General features: G+C 35.0%; 2 protein-coding genes, 1 long non-coding RNA gene and 1 pseudogene across 3 annotated transcripts; 1 reads left to right on the top strand and 3 right to left on the bottom strand.

The window, feature by feature from the left end:
• Positions 1-1,764: 1,764 nt before the first annotated feature.
• On the bottom strand, positions 1,765-5,091 carry LOC123667086 (annotated as a pseudogene).
• Positions 5,092-5,097: 6 nt separating this feature from the next.
• Positions 5,098-7,347, bottom strand: LOC123667024. Its single transcript, XM_045601033.1, has 2 exons — positions 6,372-7,347; positions 5,098-5,336 (listed from the first exon to the last, which is right to left on the bottom strand). The coding sequence occupies exons 1-2, from the start codon at positions 7,345-7,347 to the stop codon at positions 5,098-5,100; spliced, it is 1,215 nt and encodes a 404-aa protein (XP_045456989.1).
• A 5,795-nt stretch (positions 7,348-13,142) lies between these two features.
• LOC123666675 lies at positions 13,143-14,330 on the bottom strand. Its single transcript, XR_006745305.1, has 2 exons — positions 14,199-14,330; positions 13,143-13,841 (listed from the first exon to the last, which is right to left on the bottom strand). It is a non-coding gene; the product is annotated as an uncharacterized LOC123666675 (long non-coding RNA).
• Positions 13,508-15,057, top strand: LOC123666674 (peroxynitrite isomerase THAP4-like). The gene is made up of 3 exons (XM_045600742.1): positions 13,508-13,602; positions 13,760-13,916; positions 14,326-15,057. The coding sequence occupies exons 2-3, from the start codon at positions 13,778-13,780 to the stop codon at positions 14,679-14,681; spliced, it is 495 nt and encodes a 164-aa protein (XP_045456698.1). The 5' UTR covers positions 13,508-13,602; positions 13,760-13,777; the 3' UTR covers positions 14,682-15,057.
• The last annotated feature ends 4,842 nt before the right edge of the window (positions 15,058-19,899 follow it).

Here is a 19,899-nt window from a genome sequence, read left to right as displayed (position 1 = left end):
TGCATTTTGGAAGCATTAAATTTGACTAGGTTTGGTATCACCCCAATTGTATACCTATTTCGAAGCCAAATTTATGCGTTCGACCAGAGCCTCCCTACGATCAAGAGTTTCAGCCTCACTAGCTCGGTACTTACTCGGTACGTACGTATGTATTAAAATACGTTAAAAAGAATAAAATAAACTTTTTTTTTTACTATCAACATATAATACCATTGCACAATAATACGATGACAACATTGAATGTGGCCGAAGCCTGAATTATTTAGTACATAGAAAATTGTATCACAGTAAACTTTGACCATGATAGAGATTTTCTATTTGAATCCTATGGCTACGACATGCTATATTAGCCAAAAAAAAATTTTACTTTCTCTAAAAATTTTGATCTCTTAAAAGCTAGTTCACCTGTTAATGTTAAATATTTAATAACAAAAGCAATAAACAGTTTGACAAAACTTATGTGGGAGACTAGTAGAAAACATAGTATGTTTGGAAAAGGATATATATATGAAATAGAAAATTTAATAATATAACAATGTGTTAAATACAATTCGAATCTAATAAATTTAAAAATAATTAAAAAAAAAACACAACAAACACGCGGTGATCTGGATAGCGCTCTAAATTTGGATATCTAGTCTAGCGGCGGCACTTGCATTGCATCTGCATCTCTCTCATCATTTTGTCGTAAAATCAAGGACCTACCAAGAGTTTGTGCGAATAAAAAACATTTGAACTGAGTAAAATGAGTTAGCGAAAATCGTGTTACTTGAGGTTTTTATTTTTTTAACCGACTTCCAAAAAAGGAGGAGGTTCTCAATACGACTGTATTTTTTTTTTATTTTTATATATGTTACATCAGAACTTTTGACCGGGTAGACCGATTCCGACAAATTTTGTTTTAATCGAAAGGTGGTGTGTGCCAATTGGTCCCATTTAAATTTATTTGAGATCTAACAAATACTTTTCGAGTTATATCTAATAATGCGTTTTTACTTGACGCTTTTTTCGTCGACCTACGTTGTATTATACCGCATAACTTTCTACTGAATGTACCGATTTTGATAATTCTTTTTTTTGTTAGAAAGGGGATATCCCTAGTTTAGTACCGTGATAAGAAAACCAGGATCTGATGATGAGATCCCAGAGAAATCGAGGGAAACTCTCGAAAATCTGTAATAACTTTTTACTCGGTGTATCGATTTTGATAATTTTTAATTTAATCGAAAGCTGGTGTTTATCGTGTGGTCACATATAAATTTTATCGAGATCTGATAACTACTTTTTGAGTAATCTTTGATAACGCGTAGTTACTTGACTATTTTTTCGTCGATCTACGTTGTATTACTTGTCGATGTAATTGAAGTCGGTTTTTTTTTTCGTTTGCGAGCAAACACAATTATGTATACATTAGTGATGCGACTAATGCAGGTGCGACGTTTTGCTCGCAAAATTCAAAATCGCAACTTTAACTAAGCGTACATAATTGCACTTTTTGACATATATTTAGTATTTACTATATGCTTATATGTAATATATTTTATCTCTAACATAATAATTAAACGTAATATAAAAATCATATGTGCTTACCTTATTAATATACATTATCGAAATATTTTATTTATCTATATTAAAACTATATTAAAATACATCAAAACAATATTTATATACATCCAAACTAGAACTTATTATTTTTATTTTATTATACACTGGGGCAGCAACGATCAGTCAACTACGGAGATCTTCGAATGAAACTACGTAGACTAATTTTAACTACGTTTAATGTCGCGGTTTACAATATTTTAATTTTATACGAAGAGAGATGTTCGGAGCGTTTACGTTTAATTTCGAATATATTTTTCTAGTCACCGTCTAAATGAATTTATATAAAAAATAATCGATCGCTTCAGCGCCACACAGTGGACAACGGTGGCAACCATTCAAAACTTCACGTGTGCCACCATCTGCACACTAGATGGGGTTGCTTGCTAAGCCGCGACATACCCCCCGCCTTGGAAAAACCGGCTTCCAACTTCAGGCTTCATCGTTGGATGGCTGCAGCGGCAAAGGGCAAATTTTCGAAAACGCCCTCCTCGTCGTTCCGGTTGCGGTACGGATGTCGGCCACACGTGTAACACAACACCATCAGTCCCCGGGTAAATGCGAGTTATGCGTCCCAGACGCCATTTAAGTGGTGGTAAATTTTCATCTTTGATGAGGACGAGACGATCAATGGTTATATCGTCATGATGAGTTTTCCACTTGGTTCTCTGCTGAAGTTCTCCGATGTATTCTCTGGACCACCTCCGCCAGAACTGCTGCCGCAACTGCTCTATACGGCGGTACCGGTTCATCGTCAGACCTGTAGCGTCAGAAATGGTCTCGCATGGCAGCGAAGTTAACGGTCGGCCCGTGAGGAAGTGACCAGGAGTGAGGGGAGTGAAATCGGTAGGATCGGTGGATAAGGGTGACAGTGGACGAGAGTTTAAAATGGCTTCGATTTGAATTAAAACCGTATTCATTTCCTCGTATGTTAATTTGGCGTTACCAACAATACGTTTAAGGTGATGTTTGCAAGACCTTACACCACTCTCCCACAGACCTCCAAAATGCGGCGCATACGGTGGAATAAAATGAAAGTCAATACCCTCACATGAGGCGTAATCGTTTATTTGTTGTGAATTATTATGAATTAAATTTCGAATTTCTTTTTCAGCACCAACAAAATTTCTACCATTGTCGGAATAAATAGCAACTGGTTTTCCGCGTCTACCACTGAAACGTTTTAAAGCTAAAATATAGTCGTCCGTCGAAAGGCTCGTGACTAGTTCGATATGTACAGCTTTAGTTATGAAACAGACAAATAAACAAATATACGATTTTATTTCCCTAGCACCTCTTCCTTTACGATTCATAATCATAATAGGTCCAGCATAATCAACACCGGTCCGCTCAAACGGAAATCCCGCATCCAGACGTTCAGATGGTAAATTTCCCATTATAGGCTTAGGCATCTTATTGTTAAATCGAGAACATGTAACACATTGACGCACGATTTTTCTCACTAGACCTCTTGCACTTAATATCCACCATGTCTCGCGCAGGGTGTATAAAATAAGTTGAGGTCCTGCATGAAGTAGCCTCTTGTGTTCATGATTGACTAACAAATTAGACATCCAGTGTCGACTGCACATTAAAAACGGATGTTTTTTATTAAAATCGAAATTAGATGCGTTTCGAAGTCGACCACCAACACGAATTAATTTTTTATCGTCTAAAAACACGTTTAATCCAGACACACGATTCAATTCTTTATTATTACCTGTGTAACTTCTTTCATTCAGCAAATTATCATAAATCGTCGGAAAGGATTGCATTTGTGCAAAACGAATCAACGTATACTGCGCTTCCTCTAGTTCGGACACTGATAACGAGCCGGTTTGTTTTGTTTTGTATCTATTAGCCTCGCCCCCTCGTACGTTGTTTATGAATCGAAGTACGTAGGCCCATACGCGCTTAAGTTTTGTAAAAGACGAGTATTTATTAAATTGAATAAAATCTAAGTTTTCGAAACTGCTAAAATTATGTACTACATTTGATTTTAAGTCAGGCAAATTTTCTAAATTAATTATATTATTATTTAAGACACTGCAAAAAAGACGGGCCGTTCCACCAAAGCACACAATTAATCAACGAATCAAAGGCTAATCCTCTAGACAATAAATCAGCTGGGTTGTTTTCGCTCGACACATGCAACCACTCGGAGTTACCTGTCAGCTCGTTTAACTTGGTTACGCGATTTTGTACGAACGGCTTTAAGAGATGTGGTGACATCTTAACCCAACCGATGACGATGGTCGAATCAGTCCAAAAGATGACCTTTGAAAATGTTAAACGAATAACGTCGATTATTTTTTTATAAAGTTTTGCGCCTAATAAAGCACCACAAAGTTCTAACCTCGGGATACTTATAGACTTTAAGGGAGCAACTTTAGTTTTTGCGCATAATAATTTTACGACGATTTCCGAATCATGGTTATACGTACGTACATAAGCACAAGCGCCGTATGCACTTTGTGACGCGTCGGTAAATATGTGCAGTTCTTTGTATTGCGTGTAGTCGCTCATTACGTAACGAGGAATTTTTAATTCATTTAATCGTTTCAAAACTAACATAAATTTATTCCAAATAAGTTCGATATCGCGAGGTACTGGCGTATCCCAATCGAGCTTACTCAGCCATAACCTTTGAAGTAAAATTTTAGAAATAATTACGGTAGGCGATAATAAACCCAACGGATCGTAGATTTGTGATATTATTGATAACATTACTCGTTTAGTCAACTTAGGTATATTGTTATACTCGTCTATTTGGGTAGTGTAATGTAGGTTGTCACTCTCGCTATACCAACCAATACCCAAAGTTCTACTTTGCGTGTGTTCACCGTTAAACTGCTGTGCTACCTGAGTATGAGGGAGTTCCGAGTTAAATATCCATTTACGTAGTACAAAAGATCCCGAACGTAAAACCGCTGAAACGTTTTCACAAATGGATATTAGTTCGTGAAGATCATCACTGCCAGTAACCAAATCGTTAACGAATAAATCTTCAGTTATTACCCGAGCTGTGATGACGTCATCACAATCGTATGCGAGCTGACGTATACAACGCATACTTAAATACGGCGCTGATGCCGTACCATAAGTTACGGTGTTAAGCTGATATATACCTAACGGATCTGTAGGATTGTCACGCCAAACGATATACTGCAGTGACCTTTGATCCTGCTGAACAAGGACCTGACGAAACATTTTCTCTACGTCCGCACAGGCTACGTATTTATAACGCCTAAATCGTAAAAGTATAGAAAAAATGTCATTTTGAAGAGCCGGTCCCGGGTACTGAATATCGTTAAGTGACTTAGAAGAAGTAGTTGTAGCACTCGCATCGAAGACCACACGCAGCTTAGTGGTTGAACTGTGCTCTTTAAAAACACCGTGATGCGGCAAGAAAAAGTTAGGATATTCAACCTTATTCACACGTCTCATATGGCCTAACGATTCATATTCGTTTATAAAGTCACGATACATACGTTTCTATTCTGGTGTGCGCTCAAGTTTACGTTCTAATGCGAAAAACCTATTTATTGCTAAATTATACGAATCACCTAAAACATCTGGTGATTGTTTCAAAGGAATGCGTACTGAAAACCTACCATCGATGTCTCGTTTAGTCGTATTTTTAAATAGATCCTCGCATATACGCTCATCAGCAGTAAGAATGTTACTGGACTGAGATACGTTTTCTATTTCCCAGAAACGTTTTAAATTGTCGTCTAAAGTTTGATTAAAATTACAATAAACTTGATCGGTTTCACTGTCTTTTAATTGCGACGTATAAAGCGGGCCACACAATAACCATCCTAATTTAGAATTTTGGAGGTAAGGTCCCTTTTCTAATCGAATTCTAGTATCGTTTAACAATAATTCCCAGAATAAATCAGCACCGATTAGTAAATCGATAGCAGAGGAAATATTAAATGATGGATCCGCAAGACGAATATTATTAGGGATACGTATAAATTTATTATCAATGTTTGTTGTAGGCAAACTAGACGTAATGTGTTGCAAAATGTAGCACCGAATTTTTGTACTATAATCGTTTATCTTAGAACGTATAATTATTTCACACAATTTATTCGATTGCGTTTTAGACATACCAACGCCCGATATACGTATAGTGGACTGTATAGGTTTCGTATTCAAACGTTTAAATAATTTTTCTGAAATAAAACTATGTTGACTGCCGTTATCCAAAAGCGCGCGAGCTGTAAACATTTCATTATTCCGATCTATTATATCTACCAACGCAGTGCATAGCAAAACCGGTTGTAATGTACTTCGCGGCCGCGCGTGGCAAGTAGCTAAGCTATGAAGCGCGGTCGACCGGCCGGCCGCTTCACGAGTCCCGTTTAAATCAGCTGATCGGCCGCTTTGCGTATATTCGACTTTATTCAAATTATTATTAATATGTAATAAAGTATTATGTTTGTTCCGACATTGCTTGCACGGTCCGAACATACATTCCGTTGCAGAATGACCTGAACAACGTAAACAATTACTGCATAGTTTGTTATCTTCAACGAATTTTAGCCTATCTTTAACCGACAAATTTAAAAATTTATAGCACGTATAGAGTAGATGATTACCATTGCACAAGAAACAACTATTATTGTCTGGAGAAATTCGTTTATTAGAACTAAATGACTTCTTAGAATTATTTTTATTATAATTAGTAGACGTGTAAGTATGCCCTATGACATGGCCTTTTGATTGGTAATGCTTATTTTCGCTTATAACGTGAGGCTTACATTGAGGCAACTTATTTTGACTAGAACTAATCATCTCGAGGGTATTCGATTTATTTCTTAAGAATATCAGTAAATCATCTAATTTTAGTCGTTTATTCGAATCAGTTAAAATTGATCCCTTATAATTCTCCCATTCCCGCTCAGTAGATGCGTCTAATTTAGATACAACTAAGTATATAATTATTGTATCCCAATGTTCAGTAGGTTCGTTTAATGATTTTAAAGCACGCAGGTTTCTCAGTGTAGTATCTATTAACCTACGAATCTGCAAGTGGGATTCCTGCTTGAGCGGAGTGATAGAAAATAATGATTTCAAGTGGTTCTGTATAAGAAGTCGCGTATTATGAAATCTACTATGAAGTAGATCCCAGGCATGCACGTAATTATCCGCTGTAAATTCCAAAGCGCTTATAACTTGTAACGCACAACCGCTCAGCGAAGCCTTTAAATAATGAAATTTCTGAATTTCGTCTAAGTCTGAACGGTTGTGTATCATAGTAATATACGAATTCCTATATTCTAGCCACTGATCAAACGAACCATCAAAGGAGGGTAATTTTATGTCCGGCAGCTTAACATTCGATTGCACTGACGATTTACTGCTACATTTTAGACTTTCAACGGAATTTTCGACTATACTTTCAGCTGTAGCTAGGACGTTAAAATATAATGATTCGAAAGATTCTACATACTCAAAGTTTGCTGTATATTCCGACTCTGGTAAAATTAGCTCAATTTGATTTTGAATGTTGTTAAAAGTATTAAAATGATCTTGAGCTGTTTGCATTCTTAATTTAACTTCTTTAACTTGAATTTGAGATATAGAATTACAAGGCAATGAATCTAAATATTTTTTAAATTGTGTTAACCGACCTTTCAAATTACCTCGCTGTTTTTTGAGTTCGGAAATATCTTTTAATTGTTTTCCCAAGGGGGAAGCTGCCGAAGGCACTGATAATTTATCTTCAGTGGACATTTTAGAGGCCTACGTGTAAGAATAATGTAAGGTACTCACGGTTATACGAAGACTTTGAATCAGCACAAATCGCAAAGAAACGTCACTAGCCTGAAATGTAAATGATACGATTTTTAATTCAAACGTTTACGGGAAAGGAGTAGAAAGGAAATAAGACCTGACCGTTGACTGAAGAAGTAGCTGCATCGAATTTTCCTTGACGAATAGCAGTCGGCGCGAAGTCCAATTTATTAGTAAATCCGGCTCGAAGGACCAAATTATGGGGCAGCAACGATCAGTCAACTACGGAGATCTTCGAATGAAACTACGTAGACTAATTTTAACTACGTTTAATGTCGCGGTTTACAATATTTTAATTTTATACGAAGAGAGATGTTCGGAGCGTTTACGTTTAATTTCGAATATATTTTTCTAGTCACCGTCTAAATGAATTTATATAAAAAATAATCGATCGCTTCAGCGCCACACAGTGGACAACGGTGGCAACCATTCAAAACTTCACGTGTGCCACCATCTGCACACTAGATGGGGTTGCTTGCTAAGCCGCGACATACACCTACATTACATTGATTACGGAATAATGAAATTACAACAACTTACTTATAACGCAACCTTTTTTGCTGAACGTATCATGATAGTCCGGCTTGTTATATGTTTTGCACACTACCCTTCAAATTTCTTTATCGTGTTTCTGGCTTTTGTTCACGGTCGTCGACGAATTACTTTGTTTTTACATATTTCTTATGTGTTTGAATGCCTCTGTGATAGCTACGATATCCGTCATTTCAAAGTGTTTGGTCAATGTAATCTATTCAATATATTTTTACTGTTTAATATAAAATTATGGAACAACGCTGTATTAATTGAATTAAGCAATTGTTTTGAGATATATATCGGGTGTGTAAACGATTCTGATTATTTTATATGTCTTGTACTTCTATATTTAGTTTTTCTGTTATAAATGGCTACTAAAAATTTGAATATCTATTACCAGAATGTTCGAGGTCTTAGAACTAAGTGTAATGAACTGCGACTAAGTGTTCTGAATAATAATTATGACGTAATAATACTGACGGAATCGTGGCTGCATGGCGGCATTTTTGACGCCGAATTATGTGATGATAGATATGATGTTTTTAGGGCGAGCCGAGACCTTAAGGCCAGTGGTAAATGTACCGGCGGAGGAGTAGTAATATTAATACGGCGTTCACTCTGTGCTATAGCTCACAACCTCGACGTGTCGCTTGCAAATGCAGAGATATTGTGGGTTACTGTGCCGTCCTGTAGTTGCGCCTCTAAATTTGACTTGCATTTTTGCGCTGTTTACGTTCCCCCTGATTTGCGCGAAATCTCATTAAATTTAAAAATATTTACAAATATATTTAGAACATCAATTGAGCGTTGTCCTAATGATAATTATATACTAGCAGGCGATTTTAATTTGCCTTGCCTGTCGTGGAATGCTAATAGTTATTCATTATTAAAAAAGGGTGCAACTGAAGTCCAGGAGGCGGGCTTAGAACTAGTACAAAACTTAAGCTATTATGGATTTAAACAATATAACTCTCTTAAAAATCACGCTGGGAATACATTAGATCTCGTTTTTTCAAATCTACCCGTAATTGTTAAACCAGAATCGATGCCACTCCTTAAAGAGGACTGTGCACACCCTTCATTTAGTTTTACCGTTTTAGACGTAAATATTATTTCTTAACGAGAAGCTCCTACGTTAATACGTAACTTTAAAAAAGCGTATTATGAAGATATCAATAAATACTTGCTACAACATGACTGGCACGCTCTCTTGAGTACAGGTACTATTGATGAAGCGACTGAAGTAATGTACAAAATTATTAATAGGTCTGTGGATTTGTATGTACCATATAGTCGTAAGTCTGGTAATCGCTGCTATTCCAAATGGTATTCCCCTGCATTAATACGTATAATTAAAGACAAGACAAAAGCTCATTCACGATGGAAAAAATATGGAAATAGGTTGGATTACGATGAATTTTCTTTATTAAGATCAAGAGAACGGCGCGTACAAAAAGATTGCTTTAAGAACTTTACGTCGAATTGCGAAAGTAACATTAAAAATAACCCTAAAACTTTTTGAACTTTTGTAAAAGCTACGAGAGGTGGTTCAGCTTATCCTAAGAAGTTTAATTTGGAAGGTGTAGAATATACGGCTGGTCAGGACATATGTAACGCATTTAGTAGGTTTTTTCAGAATGTATTTGGTAAGCCTTCTAAAAACTATCTACTCCCATCTGAGAACCCCTTATGTATTAATAATATTGTCTCTCGTGCTCAAACATCATTAATTACTACTAAAAAATTGCTAAAATCCTTAAACATAAATAAGGGAGCTGGTAGTGATGGCTTGCCTGCGGTATTTTGGTCACGATGTGCTAAATCACTAGCTCTCCCGTTAACTATACTTTTTAATCGTTCTCTTCGTGAGGGTATTGTCCCAAACGTATGGAAATGCGCTCATATAGTACCTGTACATAAAATAGGATCGCGTATGGATATTAAAAACTATAGAGGAATTTCGATTCTGAATACTGCAGCAAAATTACTCGAAAAAATCGTGTATAATTCTATCTATGGTACGCTGTCTCAATCGATTCCCTTACAGCAACATGATTTTATGATAGGACGTTCCACTATAACTAATTTAGCATGTTTTTTAAGCTTTGTTCTAGAAAAAATGGACAGGGGGGGGGGACAGGTTGACGTGATCTACACTGATTTTGAGAAGTCTTTTGATCGTGTGGATCACGTGATCCTGTTACATAAATTACAAATTCTGGATATCCACGGGGACTTACTTCGGTGGGTAAAGTCATATTTGGCTAATCGTTCTCAGGCGGTAGTCATGGCTGGATATCGCTCAAATTACGTCAAAATTCCAACAGGTGTTCCACAGGGCTCATATTTAGGACCACTATTCTACAATGCATATTTGTTTGATATTGGTTCAAGTTTGAAGCATTGTAACTATCTTATGTACGCTGATGACAAAAAGATTTTTTATGTAATTAATACCATACAGGATTGTTTATCGTTGCAATGCGACCTTAATAATTTATATAACTTTTATACAGATAATAATATAACAGTCAATGCTGGCAAGTGTGAATGCATCTCATTTACGCGGAAACCAAAGCCTATTCTATATAGCTATCATTTTAATGGCGAACAAATTAACAGAAAACAAAGTTTGAGAGATTTGGGGGTCTACTTTGATCAAAAAATGATACTATCAGATCATATAGAAAATATACTAATAAAAGCATATAAAAACCTGGGATTTGTTCTTCGCGTGTGTAAACCGTTTACAAATATATCAGCTATTAAGTGTGTTTATTTTGCTTATGTACGGAGCATTTTTGAGTATGCTAGCCCTATATGGTCACCTCAATACCGCATTTATCAGAACCGCCTAGAACATATACAAAAAAAAAAAAATCATAAAACATTTAAACTTTCGGTGTCGTAAATTTTGTGAGAGTTATGAAGATGGTTGCGCGGAACATGGAATGTTTTCGTTGGAGCAGAGACGTATTCTTTTGGAGACGTGCTTGATTGCCCACACCTAGTATCTAAAATAGGTTTCCGAGTTCCTAAATATTGTACCCGTAATACATCTATGTTAGAAGTTCCTCAACATTATTCGAATTATTAAAAAAAACTCGCTGTTACTGAGACTCCCTCATACGTATAACACATTATTTAAAAACGTCGACATCTTCACAAAGTCTAAAAGGATATTTAAAACCAATATAATAAAAATACTATCTGAGTCACCGTAACAATGTATAAACTATAAGTATATATTATGTATCTGTATATGTATGATGTGTAGCTTTTACTATTTATTTATTTATTTATTTACATAGGAAGCCAACGTAGTATACAGTGGTTTCTATCATAATTATATAGTTAAACAGAATATCTTACACTATACACCACACTTATAGGCTAACTCAGCATGCAATACACTTTAAATAGTTGCTTCGAAACTTATACTAACAATAAATATCTATCTTATGAAAAATTAACTCATCAATAAAAGTATAAAACCAACTACCAAAAAAAAAATTACAACAATTAAAACCCGTGCTAAAACAGTAAAAAATATTTAAAAGAAAAAAGTTAAAATATGTAGGTATATGTAAAAAAAAACAACGAAATACAATATACTCTGCATTTTTTGTGTATCAGAATGTACTGATTGTGACTGTTGTTTTCTTTGTTGTCAACGATATCTCCACAATTTGTTAACTTTAGGGAAACCTGTTATTGGCTTGATTTTTTGTAGGTATATAAGAATCTGTTGGTTTTCTGAATAAATAAATAAATAATTACTATGGGGCAAGAACATCTCGATATCTGGTTCCTAAAGTATTTGATAAAATAGATTTTTGAAGATTTGGGAATTAGTATTGGCTCACTTTAAAAAAAAACTTAAACAATATATTTTGGAAAGTTAAAAAATAATGTTAAAAATCCTGTCATGGTATAAAAAAAATTATTTCGTTTTTCAAAAATTATTTTTCATTTTTTATGTTTTAAGTATAGTTTGTAGTTGGATTAAGTTAAGAGAATGCCAAATTTTGCCTATTTACAATGTCGTTATGTGTTAAATAAGAGCGTGTCTCGCCATCAAACAGCAAAGTTTGGCGAGGACAATCAAGCTGTAAGACCATTGTAATTATTTTTGAAATAAAAAAAATTCATAGCCAAGATAGAAACAATCGTGACACAAGTAAGGCAAGCAAAAGGTGAGATTGCTGAAAACATGATTGTTACAAAAACTATAAGTTCGCTGTTAAGTTAATAAAATTATAAGGTGAAAACTTTCGACACTTCGTCGCTGCATGGGACTCCGTTCCAATAGAAAAGCGAACCCTGTCTGAGTTGACAGCCAGGCTCATTGTAGAAGAGCAAAGAAACAAAATGTACCAAGAGAATGGAAGCAGTAGTTCCACAGCATTCAAGACTGACACAAAAACAAGAAAGTGCTTTATCTGCGGTAAAGTGGGCCATTATAAAAAAGACTGTAAAGCTAAAAAGGGTGAAAACAGCTACAAGTCTGAAAACAGCTCGAAGTTTGAAAACAGTTAGGCACATAAGTACATTTTTTTTAAAGGAGGGCCTTTCAAAGTCGATGAATTTTGAAAATTTTAAATTCATAGTTTAACAAATAGTCTTAATTCTAGAAAATTTGGGGCAATTATGTCATTATTTTTGACTGTGGTTCTAGAAATGTTATCTAAGGTTATGGTTCCAAAGTTTAAATGAACAAAATAATAAAAATTAACCACAATAACCGAAAAATGGTTACAGTTTGGCCAAATTTCTAGGTTTCTCTTAAATGCCCATAATTTTCAAACTGCATGGGATAGATTTTTTTTTCTGTTTTTTCCCATGATGGTTACAATCAATTCTGTCACCTCGTTTCGACTTGACGTTGAGTTCTGGGACATCCTGTATATTACTAATGGGCAACGAAGAGTTTCGACCAACACCTTAACAAACTTTTGCTTGGATCAAGGGTCGGATTCAAAAGGCAGTGTTGCTTGAAACGGCCCGAATTTTGAGGAGATTCCTCAGCTTGGAATCTTAACTACCGGTGGCCTGGGCCTCAACCTGCCACCACACTACCAGGATACACTAGGACTACTATTTTTATATTTTCAATATATTTATTTGTCTTTTTTATAAATATATTTGAAAATGTAATCATAAGGAAATATATTTAATAAAAGAAATAATAATAATAATAATAATAGTAATAACAAATACTCTTTATTGTCCATCGTAAAGTAATGTTACAAAATAAGTGATACATACAAAGAAAGATGTACAAAGGCGGTATTATCTCGGAAATAAAAATATTTTGTTTTCTTTGTACGGATGTGAACTGTTTATTCAACCTTAATATAAAATAGTATAAATTATACGTCCTACGAAAGTGAAATGCATTTTCTTTACACTAGACATCTATACTTTTGCGTCTTATTTTCTAGAACGATGATAATCTTGCTTTTAAATTACTCTTAGTTAATATTAGTAATTAAATAAAATAGTATTATAATTGATTTTTGGCTACACTGAAATGTCATTTAATATTAAAGAATTGACAGATGTCTTTGACCGAGGATTCGAAGAATACCCAACCCAAATACAAAAACTGCAAAAACATAATTGGAAAAGTAGTTTCGCTATTAAGTTGTAAATTGTAAGGTATTAAGGATTCATCATTCACACTGAGGAAGTTTTAATATGGAATTTAGTTTAATTAATAGATACATTTTATGATACAAGAAAACTTACAATAAAATTAATTTTTTAGTTTACCGTTATATTCGTTCGCAATATATTTACTTCATTTCTTGCACAGGTAATAACTAATGTAACTATGTCTACTGAAGAGATTCACGAAGCTCTTGCTCCAATTGCTTGGCTCGCTGGGCGCTGGGTCACTGAAGAGGGGAAAGGACAATATACACATTTAAAAGATTTTCAATATCATGAAGTATTAGAATTTATTTGTGTAGGTGAGCATACATAACCGTCTTAATTGCTTCAACACGTAGCTATAAGTCAAAAATTACTTTATTCAAGTAGGCTTTACCATTAATTTTGAATTGTCATTTTACAAATTAAATTATTCATCAATTCATTAATTACATTTATAAGTGAAACAACCACCGATTTGAAATGTAAATTCTCCACAGAAGAACATGCAAGAAACTGCACAGATAACCTTTGAAAAAAAGTGTTTCTTTATAAAACATATTATATGGTATTTCTATGAATTATGAAACTTTTATGCCTACCTCTAATTACTTGAGAAGTGCAGTGATGAATCAGTAAACTATTTTAAGTACAAAGATTTTACCTCCAAAGTACTTTTATATATTTCGTTTATTTTTTTTTTTTAAATAAGACCAAAATTAATTTCAGGTCAACCAATGTTCAATTACACATCAACATCGAAACACCCAGAGAGTATGAAACCAATGCATCAAGAAAGAGGTTTTCTCCGTATAAAACCTGGTACAAACGACTTGGCCTTCATCGTCAGTCATAATTTTGGTCTCACTTCACTCGAAGAAGGTTCAGTAGATTCTGTGAAAAAAGAAATCACACTTGCTACTGCAAATTTAGCTGCAATGTCATTTTCTAAGCCTCCTCATGTTAAAAAGTTTTCTAGAATAATAAGATTACTACAACCTAATGTGTTGGAGGTTGAACTTTATATGGAAACTGATAGCACTCCTTTGAGTAAACATTTGCACGCAATATATAGAAAGGATTAAAAGAAATATTTAAATACCAGCGCCAGCCATGCTTTGCAGTTTCATCTGTGTAACTTGTGATCCCGTGGGAATGTCGGGATAAAAAGTAGCCATTGTGTTATTCTAAATCTCCAGCTATCTACATACCGTTTTTTTAGTAATCAGTTTTGCAAGAAAAATGAACACATCAAAAAGGGATCCATCCCTATGAATTTTCACATTTGTACTATTAGTTGCTTAGCATTGCTATATATCAGTTAGTTAGGTTATTAAATTTTAAGATAATAGATATAAGTTCTTATGGTGTTTATTGCATCAGTTTAACCTATTGTGAATCTGCTTATTTAAATATTTGTTAAGCTTTTCTAATAAATGTATAAAGAATACAGTATTGAAATATTTGTTTTTTTTTTTCTGATATTTCTATAATTACTTTATTACAGTAATTAAAATATATGATACAACATAAGTAAATTACAATTCATATCTTTTGTTAAGTAAAAAAAAAAAATCTTTACTACATAATTACATATTTATTGTGAAAAAAGCATGATTTTTGGGGTCTGTTTTATTATTCGGTATAAGATATCATAAGCATCTATACATATCGCACCTTCGGTGGTACAAGGGCTCATTTTTAACCGACTTCCAAAAAAGGAGGAGGTTCTCAATTTGACTATTTTTTTTTAATGTATGTTACTTCAGAACTTTTGACTGGGTGGAGCGATTTCGACAAATTTTCTTTTAATCGAAAGGTGGTGTGTGTCATTTGGTCCCATTTAAATTTATTTGAGATCTAACAATAAATTAACAATAACAATAACTTTTCGAGTTATATCTAATAATGCGTTTTTACTTGATGCTTTTTTCGTCGATCTACGTTGTATTATACCGCATAACTTTCTACTGGATGTACCGATTTTGATAATTCTTTTTTTGTTGGAAAGGGGATATCTCTAGTTTGGTAACATGATAATGATAAACATTAAGCTCTGATCCTTCTCCTACATGTGGAAAGAGGCCTATGCCCAGTATTGGGATATTACAGGCTGAAACGTTAATTGTTACTAACCCTCTTTTTGTTTTATTTTATTTAATTTTTTTTTAAATTTAAACATACATATATTCGGGGCTAACTTTGTCGTTTGAGAACCGATATCGATAATTCTTGTTTTCTCTTTCTTTTGTTGGAAAGGAGAAATCCCAAGTGTACCGTGATAAGGAAACTAGGATCTGATGATGGGATACCAGAGAAATCGAGGGAAACTCCAAAAATCCGCAATAACTTTCTACTGGATGTACCGATTTTGATAATTCTTTTTTTGGTTGGAAACGGGATATCCCTAGTTTGGTACCATGATAAGGAAACTAAGATCCGATGATGGGATCCCAGAGAAATCGAGGGAAACTCTCGAAAATCCGCAATAACTTTTTACTGGGTGTACCGATTTTGATAATTTTTAATTTAATCAAAAGCTGATGTTTATCATCGGCACCAACCCGCCTGCCCAGCGTGGTGACTATGGGCAAAACACATGAGTTCACGTTATTTTTGGCGTAAACTTGTGGAGGCCTATGTCCAGCAGTGGACTATATAGGCTGTAATGATGATGTTTATCATGTGGTCACATATAAATTTTACTAATAAACTTCTGTTGAAAAATCTTAAAAAACTCTAGCGAAACTCTTTGGAATTTGCCTCTAAAATTAGCGTCAATATTACCGTTATAAAATCTTTGTCCATAGCAATCAGTCCGTTTTTACTTTACTCTAACAAATCAAACTCACTTACTCACTAACTCTACTTGAACAAATCAAAACTTACAAACCTAAAACTACAAACAATCTTCATAGTTATTGTTTTACAGACCACGTTGGCATTTTACAGTAAATCTTTACCAAAAAAAAAAAACTATGTAAAAGAAAACGTATCTAAGAAACTAAAATAATAATAGCAACAATGCTTTCATAGAAAACAAATGAATCACATAGGACGAGATCTATCCGTTAAAGAGGTATCTGTAATCTCACGCATGTCTTCACAAAGTAGACTCAGATCTAAGGGTATAAGTACTTTAGTGGTAAAAGTAACTTGCCGATACCATATTACAAACACATGCCGATGAACCAGACATCACACCTGCGAGCATGTCAAGCCTTACTTCGTTTATTCTTCTTGACACCGATGAAGAGTAAGTACACAGGGTGCTTACCGACCTAAAAACAAACAGTGCCCTTGGATGGGATTGCAGATCCTGATCCTCGCTCGATCTCATGTTGTACCCATAATCTGTGCTTTGAGAATGGTATATTTCCCTTATCACTAAAGGAATCTATTATAATGCCAGTATAAAAGGGTGGGGATGAGCACGACATTAGCAATTAAAGGCCAATATCAGTGTTAACTTCATTATCAAAAATTGTCGAAAAGATTTTAAATACTCGTATTGTAAAATACTTATAAAACATTTGATATAATCGCAAAAAATCAATACAGCTTCCAGACTTCTGACTCTTTAGTTGTAAATTCAATGGATGCCAAACACAAGTGCCTTAGCGTATTTGTCTACCTAAAAAAAGCCTTTGACACCGTCTGCATCCCTATCCTTGTGAAGAAGCTAGGTTTTAGAGATGCTCCACTTAAACTTATAAAGGACTATTTCTGCAACAGAACTCTGAGGGTTAAAGTCGGGGATTTGCTGAGTAACTCATGGGACCTACTCTGTTCCTAGTCTACATTAACGACCCCTGCTATTTAAAATTAAGAAATGCCTCTATTTTTTTCTATGCAGATGACACCGCAGTGGTATTTTCAAATACAACATGGGATCTAGTCAGAGCTGACGCGGAGGTGGGGCTTGAGGTGGTTGCCGAGTAGCTAAAAATAATCTGCTCAAATTCAATACACAAAAACAAATTATTACGTTACTTTCTTACTCAACAATAGAACGCAACCAAGTAATTTTGACATTAAGGTGCATAATTGCTCTAACATCTTGCGAGCCTTAGGATGTAACTGTTCTTCTATAAAAAACGGTTGACAATATGAAGTATTTGGGTGTCATCTTGGACTATAGGCATTCTTGGCATGCTCATATTGAGTTAGTTGCTTCTAGATTACGAAAATTGATCTGGATATCAAAAATTCTTCGACATGTTTCAACAAAAAATATTAATAAATAAAATTTATACTGCCTTGGCTCGATCTATTTCGATTTATTTTATCACAGTTTGGGGAGGTGCAGCCAAGAGCACATTAATTAAGGGGCCTACTCAAAGCACTGCCTGCAGGGCCTGCTTGCAGTTACTGCCGCAGAGGATGTTGCTCCACAAAGCACTGCAAATCATTTACGCGGCATACGCAGGGTTCGCCAAACCGATTCATAAAGGTAACCGTTTGAAACGGTTACCGTATGAATCGGATACCGATTGAAAAGGTTACCGTTTTATTTCGGTTCCAAAACCGTAATAAAACGGTTACCGATTAAACTGTAATACCGAAATATAACGTTATGTATTTCGGTTTTAAATGATTCGGAGAAGTAACAGAGGGTGACAAAATCTGTGAGCCATCGTTTAAAATGAAGAATCTGTAATGTTCCTTTGCTTTTATTGATAATGCTTGGATTTTCATAAGACTGGCTTCTTTAACTATGAAAGTAATTAAGTTTTTTGTTTTAAATTATTCGTTATATGCAATGTAAACATTAACGCGAAAAAGAGATGAAAACTTGCTCGCGCCACGCCTGGGGCCTATCGTCTATCACAAATAAATAAGTTTTAAGTAAAATCACGCAACACACGGGAGCGAATGAGATAGAGATATGGTGTACGTTCGGACCGCAATCCGAGCTAGCGCAGCGCAGCTACAAGAACGGGACTTACGACGCGAACGTTATGCCTACTACCGGTTTATTTCGATACTGTATTACCGATATGATTCGGTTACCGAATGATTCTCTTACCGTTATTTTGATTCGATAAGTACCATTTTATAAAGGTAAATAACCCATACCGGAATATCCCTGGGCATACGTTGTCGTGTTCACTTGTGTTCTTTTTGTCCTTGCCTAAATTCGTCAGTTTTTATAAATGGCTCCTACATTATTCAAACACCAAAAAATAGCATTGGGTTTGACTGTACTGAGTACTTGTAGCGTTCGAAAGAAAAAAAGGAAGCACTGGTGTAAAAAAGTTTTATATTTTTCATGTAAAAGCGACATAGCCTGCGACCGCAAATCTTTGTTATGATAATGATCGTGGTTAGTTTTCCAAAGACATGGCAAATCCATATACAATTAGATTACGTCCCTCCACACGTCTTTTTCTCGCTGGCTCATTTTTCTTGAAAAAAACAGAGCCAAACAAATCTTAATATATATAAATCTCGTGTCACAATGTTTGTCCTCAATGGACTCCTAAACTACTAAACCGATTTTAGTCAAATTTGCACACCGTGTGCAGTTTGATCCAACTTAAAAGATAGGCTATATTTTATTTTGATATATTATGTTATTATTATATTTCAGAAAAAAATAAGGTGATACGAAGTTCGCCAGGTCAGCTAGTAATATAATAAAACCAAACCAACTAACCACCAACTAACTGATTAATTGCTAAATGACAACCACTGACAAGACAAACCCCAGGTCAAGTAGAGTAGACAAACGTCGCAATGTACCCACGTAAACAAAATGGTGGTCTAAATCGGCCCGACCGAGCTACACATGTCCCTGATTGCAGTTTACGGAGTGGGGAGATCGTGTGTCGGGCTGGCAGAACGACACTGCGGCCCTGCGACAGGGTGAACAATTAAAATATCGGCCCTGCATGCATACATACAATACGATCGGCAGTGGCACTGCAAGCAGGGCCCTGCAGGCAGTGCTTTGAGTAGGCCCCTTTAAGGTAGAGAGAGCGCAGAGGTCCCTACTAAAGGTATCTTATTTCAAAAAACGTAAATTTTCAACACAGAACCTTTAGATCGTAAGTGATGCACTCTCCATTTGAAGACTTTTTATATTACATATAATAATAAAAAAACACACTGAACCAGACTTCAACCCTAAAAATATAAATAATAAGCGAACAAACACTAGTGTTGTCAGGAAAATCCAGACACATACAGGATTTGCTTAATCACAATTTCAATATCTTGCATCCCATTTGAATAATAAATGTTACAATATCTTACAAATATACCCTTTGACTATGCGCGAATGAGAGCCAAAAGTGACTG

Source organism: Melitaea cinxia, chromosome 27 (assembly GCF_905220565.1).
Source record: "Melitaea cinxia chromosome 27, ilMelCinx1.1, whole genome shotgun sequence".
NCBI lineage: Eukaryota > Metazoa > Arthropoda > Insecta > Lepidoptera > Nymphalidae > Melitaea > Melitaea cinxia.
Note: the sequence above shows the minus strand (reverse complement) of the source record. Positions and strands in the feature narration are given on the sequence as shown.

Bases quoted from the DNA above. Each gene is read 5' to 3' on its own strand.
- LOC123667024 (XM_045601033.1), bottom strand. From the start codon at position 7,347: ATGTCCACTGAAGATAAATTATCAGTGCCTTCGGCAGCTTCCCCCTTG. The intron at 5,337-6,371 runs GTAAGCCTCACG...ATCAAACTTTAG, and splicing joins TCAAAATAAGTTGCCTCAAT to ACGACAATTTAAAACGTTTC.
- LOC123666674 (XM_045600742.1), top strand. From the start codon at position 13,778: ATGTCTACTGAAGAGATTCACGAAGCTCTTGCTCCAATTGCTTGGCTC. The intron at 13,917-14,325 runs GTGAGCATACAT...AATTAATTTCAG, and splicing joins ATTAGAATTTATTTGTGTAG to GTCAACCAATGTTCAATTAC.